Here is a 5,603-nt window from a genome sequence, read left to right as displayed (position 1 = left end):
TCACTCCTTGGTATATCCAATATGCTTTGTTGATACAGAAGTCAGGGTTAAGCCTCCTGGGAGCAGGTGATCAACAATCTGATACTTGTCGTCTCCCTGATTCCAGACACAAAATCAGTCCGGGTCATCCCAAGGTATTTGCTGGTCTTCACCCTTAAGATCCCCGGGATACTGAATCCCAGCCAACAGTTCCCCTGCCCGCCTGGCCAGAGGGTCTTGAAATGTGTATGACAGGCTGACATTCCCTAGGGGTTTTCTAATTGTTTCAACAGCGGTTTCCTCTAGAAAAATCCCAACTGCCTCTAGGTAAGCCCCCTCGGCAGGTTCTGTTATTTCTGATAGTCTCCTCATTCGCTCTTCATTGCTCTGGGCAATGTGAACCCAAAAGCTGGGTATTCCAGGGGATCTGTTAGGTACATCCGATTTGACATGTATATTCTTGGGGCACTGTCATGAGACATGTCCTAGTTCCCCACAAATAAAGCATCTGCCCTCTGCCCAGCGATGGTCCCGCTCTGCTGGGCTCAAGGCATCTCCTGTTCTATTGACATTCTTGCCAGCTCCTCTGTCGAAACCCCCTCCATTGGGCTTATGGGTCCTGTTATTATCCAGGCAATTCACTTGCCTTTCCCTTGGTCTTCTAGACGACCCTGCGGGTCCATTGCTCTTAGCTTTGAACAGTGGTCTCACAGGAGTGACGGCATTGGATCCTACTGTTATGGATGTTTTTTCCTCCCAACTGATTTGTCTATCTCTGTCTCTTCCTTGAGGGACAGAGTGAGCTATCTCAATGATTTCTGCTGTGGCCTGGACCTCCTTAAAGGTAGATATTTCCGGATTTAACTACTTTTTCCAGAGTTCCTGCTGAATCTCAGTGTTCAGCCCAGTCCATAGACAAGTCACCCAGTCTCAATCGTCAATGTCCCCAATCATATTCCAGAGCTCGTTGAGTTCATATATGTAGTCTCATACAGGTTTGTCATTTTGAAAGCAGCATTTCAACTTCTCTCTTTGTTTTGTCCTGAAATTTATGGGAAAACAATAATTGAACATTTCAGTAGAGAATTCCTGAAGCTGCCAATGGTAAGGGTCCCCCAACACCTCCTGTATGTAAAACTCATGCACTTTGCCTTTTAGATAGTGCGAAAGCACAAAGACACACTTTTTCGACTCCACCTTACTATCTTCCACATAGGCTGTTCCTTCAGTGATGAACCTATGGAACACCCTAGAGTCTATGGTGCCATCATATGATGTAGGTGGGATGGGCTTCAGGGTAGTCTCACTCTTCCATTTGGGTCTTTTTTTCTTCGATTTTTTCCTATCCCTCTTCCTCATAGCATTGCCACTGGCTGAGCTACTGTCCGTGCTTGAGTCATCCAAGCTGTTTGACGAGGTTTCTGTTTCAGAATTGGAGGGATCTGGGCTTCCTCCATCTCTATTCCCAATTCTCCCCAGAGCCTGACCTATGTAAGACTTAGGCACCACCTGGTGAACTGGTTCCATTGCCTGGGGGGTTTGTCTCCTTTCGCATCTGTTTGATGCAGGGTTGACCACCTTGTCTACTAACCTTTTGACAGGGTCTGCTAGGCAAGTCCTCTTATAGGGCTTTTCAGCCTGATTCTTACTTTTCATAAGTTCTTTGATCCTTTTCTCATATTCTTTGAGCAGCCGATCTTCTACTTTAGCAACTGCGGCTTCAATGGCCTTCTTCCTTTCGGCCACTTGAACAAAGGTGTCCCCCAGTTGTTTCCCCTGATGTGGTTCTCCAGCATGTCTCAGTTCCTCTGCCTGCATCTGACACAGTTGTGGACTGCCTTCTCATTCCTTTTGCTAGCTTATAGGATGCTAGAGCCGCCCTTTGCTCCTCTATATCTATCTCCTCTTCCAAGGTAATAGCGCCCCAGTTCTGAGGGTTCACCCCCTTTCCCTTTGAGGGTCCTTCTCCCCTTGACTCTGCATCTGAGGTCTCGGGACTGGTAGTATTCTGATTAATACTGCCTCTTCGTTTTTCTAGTCTCCAATGTTCTGATTTTGTGAGTCTTCGTTCAGCTTCAGCTAATTACCTTCTTCTGTTCACTGGTCAGAGATTCAGGTGTTTTTGCCCCTGGCTTTCTCTTGCAATGGACCGTGGTCCATGTGTGGTTGTCACCACTCTCAGCTTCACTGGACTGCTCACTTCTTTCGTTAGCAGTCTCAAACATCATATTCCCTGTTCGTTTTTTCAGCAGGTGAGCTAGTCTCATTGCCATCTGCGAGTTCTACACTTATCACAGCATCTACAGCTATGTTATTCTCCCTGGTCAACCGAATGGTTGTTCCTGGGGCTACACACACTAACCACGTCGCTATACGAGCAGATGGATTTAGGTATGAATAAGGTCTCTCTTCCAGTCTCACTTTATGTGGACCACCCCACTGAGGACAAGGGGGGTACCCCAGAGTTGGGCAGCACAGCCTTTAGGCTTGGGCCCTCCACTGGGGTCTTCATGCTAGATAGTAGGTTAAGGACAAGATTGCCTGAACTCATTACTTACCTTAAAATTCTTTTCTTCTGCAGGTGTGCCAACAGAGCTGGCTCTAGCGCATGTTCATAATCAGAGATTATAGGTAGAAGTCGAAGTCATTATTTGTGTATTTGGTTTGTTCGAGTAATGTGGTGGGCCAGACCAGTTTGTTGAAGGGTTATATATAATTTTTTGAAAGAGTCAAGCAGAGGAAATGGGTTGGTTGAAGGTTAAAAAATATGTGACGGCAGGTAGAAGTTGGTAAGTGTTAGAGACCATGCTTGGACTGGAGAAGTGGAGGGGTTGGGGCTTGGCTTCAGCTCTTGTGCTGTGCCCTTAGCCGAGTACATGCGCCAAATTTGGAGTGGGTCTGACAATGTCCGATGATAGGATGGGCAGACCACTTTGGTCCGCTTGGTGGTTCAGGAGGTAAGTGCTACTAGCGGTAATCTGACTAGGAGCGGAGTGGGGGAGGTGGAGGAAGTTTATTGGGATGGAGGGGAGTAAGGGGATTGATTGGTGGGGTTGGAGAGGTAAGGGTGAATACTTAGAGCAGTGGCTCTATGTTGGAGCGGAGGGTTGGAGGTGACGACAAGGTAAACCTGTGTCCAGAGAGGGAGCAAAGTCCTATGGACAATTCCCACTAGTAGAGATAGTGGGAAGACAAGTAATATTAAGACTGGGGGGTAGCTAAGTACAGGATATGTTTTTATATAGGCAGTGACTAGCTAGTCCTTGGTATGAGGCTATGTACTGAGCATAATTTGTAAGTAGACACAGGTGAAAAACATAAGTCGGAGTGGATATCAATATGTACGCATTGGATCAGTTAGTCAAGTGGTTATAGAAAGTACCGGTGATCTGGGAAGTAAGTGTTATGTGCAAATGGGGAAAGTGTATACCTAAATGGGGAAGGAGTTTACAGTAGAGTGGAAATGATGTGGAAGGAAACCAACAAGGTGGTCAAGTGGAGCCATAGGAGTGGATGCGGGAGCCGACTGGGAGGAGCAGAGGGCGGATGGAGTGGAGGTGGTAGGAAAGTGGGGAAAGTATGAGGTCGGGCGGAGCAGATATTGATATTGTTGGAGTGGTTGGATCAGGTATATGACAGTATCCCCCCCTTAGGGCCGAGCCCTCGAGGCCAAGAGGACCAAAGAACTGGAACACAAGGTGATGAGAAGAGTTCTGAGAAAATTGCACTAGTATAAAAAATGGTAAGGAAAATTTTCTGAACCCCACTTCCCATTTTCCTGGTATCAATACCCTCAACTCTATCACTATGTCCAAGAATGCATCTGGAGACAAGAAGTTGACCTGTGAGCTCGCGGAGGAAATGGTGGCCCAGCTCACGGTGCTGGAGAGACAAGCTGTGGAGGAGGAGGCTGAGGCTGCCGCCAGCATGTGGAGGAAGAGTGGAGGATGCAGGAGGAGATGGAGAAGAAGTGGCAGGCAGAGCTGTGGCAGAAGGTTGTGGAGAACTGCTGTGTACTGCAGGAGGTAATGAGTGTGAGCGCAGTGGTGAGTGGTTTAGTTTATTTTTTTATTTTATTTTTGTTATTGATTGACATTCTGAAGGGTACTCCCTCAATGGCCCCCATCGGAAAAGTGCCTGCCGACTGCCAGTGGTGCTTTGCCTCCAGGGTGGAATGTACTTGGGGTAAGGTGGTGGACGGCAAGGTGAGTTTTTCTTTTCTGACTGGTTGATTCATGCTGAATTATCCCATCTTGGAGAAGCACAGCGCTTGTGACTCCTGTAGTACCAAGAAGAAGCAGTGCGATCCGATGGGCGAGTCTGGCAGTGGTTCCTTGGGGCAAGAAGTGGGTGCGGCACGGGAACTCCTTCTCCATGAGGGAAGGGAAAGCAGAGGCACGTGAGCCCAAGTCCTGATGGGACGCACGTCCTCTGGGCAGGGCACCATGCTTGGCGAGGACAAGGAGGAGTACCAATACGACGACCAGGCCTGGGTACGAGTTGCCAACAATATTGTCCTCGAGTTGAGTTGGACCAACGCATTCCTGGAGTGGAGCATCCTGATGTTGGAGCGGAGTGTGTGGGTGGTCGAGGGGAGTTGAGCTGTGATGGAGTGGGGAGTTTCCACCATGGAGAAATTCATGGAGGGGAGTGGGAGCCGCGGGGGTGACTTTGGTGCAGAGAGTGCAGAGGAGGCAGTGGGATTGGACATGGAGATCCAGGAGATGTGGGAGTGGAAGCAGAAGCGGCTGTAACTCTAACATGAAGGCGGAGTAATTGTCCATCCAGTTGGGGCAGTCTCTGGGGGAGTTGGAAAGAAGGTCGGGCTCAAACCATTCCAAGGCCATGCCCTTGAGGTAAGACTGAACAAAGGTGACCTTTGTTTGGTCAGAGCAGTAAGTGTGGGGGCGGCTCTGGAAGTTGAGCTCGCACTGGACAAGGAAGGTGCAGAGCTGTCAAATGTATCGGGCTTGCAAACCCTTAACTTGGATTCCTTGGGGGCAGAGCAGCATTGAGAGCTGCGGGCGAGGTTGTTTATTGCCTGCAAAAGGCAGAGGAAAATGAGGTCACAGGCATCATTGCCCTGGTACTTGCTGTCATCGGAGCCCCCTGAGGGTTCATCATCTGGTTCTCCTCCTTCATTGTCCGATGGGGGACTGCCTGGACTGCCGGGGCCTCCTGAACTGCTGGGGCCTCCAGACCCGACAGACCCGCCTGAACCTCCTGGCACTCTAGGGGTGTTTGGGGTCTGGTTGCAGTCATCTGCTGTGGGTTGATTGTCGGAGACATGAGTGTGGGTGGGAGTGCTGGGGTGTGGGCAGTTGATGAGGTCAGAATAGCTTCAGGCAGAGCCATGTGTACTGGCAGTACGGCGGTGGGAAAAACTGGTGAAGGTAGTGACAATGTCGGAAGGACTTCACCTCGAGGGCAGGAGTCCTGCAGCATGGAGGGAATTCTGGGTGGTGCGGCCCGGTGGTGGTTGTCACGTCGGACATATGTTTTGTTATTGGGGATAGGGGTTATTTCTTATTAGTATACTTCGGCTAAGAGGAAGTCTTAATATACTGTTAGAGACAGTGCTCAGACGGAGAAGCAGAGGGGTCAGGGCTTGGCTTCAGCTCTTG

General features: G+C 49.3%; 1 protein-coding gene across 1 annotated transcript; it reads right to left on the bottom strand.

The window, feature by feature from the left end:
- Positions 1–3,470: 3,470 nt before the first annotated feature.
- On the bottom strand, positions 3,471–5,334 carry EDB91DRAFT_1255023 (uncharacterized protein; the record flags this gene model as incomplete). Its single annotated transcript, XM_041323905.1, has 6 exons — positions 3,471–3,692; positions 3,747–3,802; positions 3,858–3,995; positions 4,268–4,910; positions 4,965–5,020; positions 5,070–5,334. 6 exons carry the CDS (start codon positions 5,332–5,334, stop codon positions 3,471–3,473), a joined length of 1,380 nt encoding a protein of 459 aa, XP_041170669.1.
- Positions 5,335–5,603: the final 269 nt, after the last annotated feature.

Source organism: Suillus paluster (genome assembly GCF_016628075.1).
Source record: "Suillus paluster strain FC165 chromosome Unknown EDB91scaffold_124, whole genome shotgun sequence".
Lineage (NCBI taxonomy): Eukaryota > Fungi > Basidiomycota > Agaricomycetes > Boletales > Suillaceae > Suillus > Suillus paluster.
Note: the sequence above shows the minus strand (reverse complement) of the source record. Positions and strands in the feature narration are given on the sequence as shown.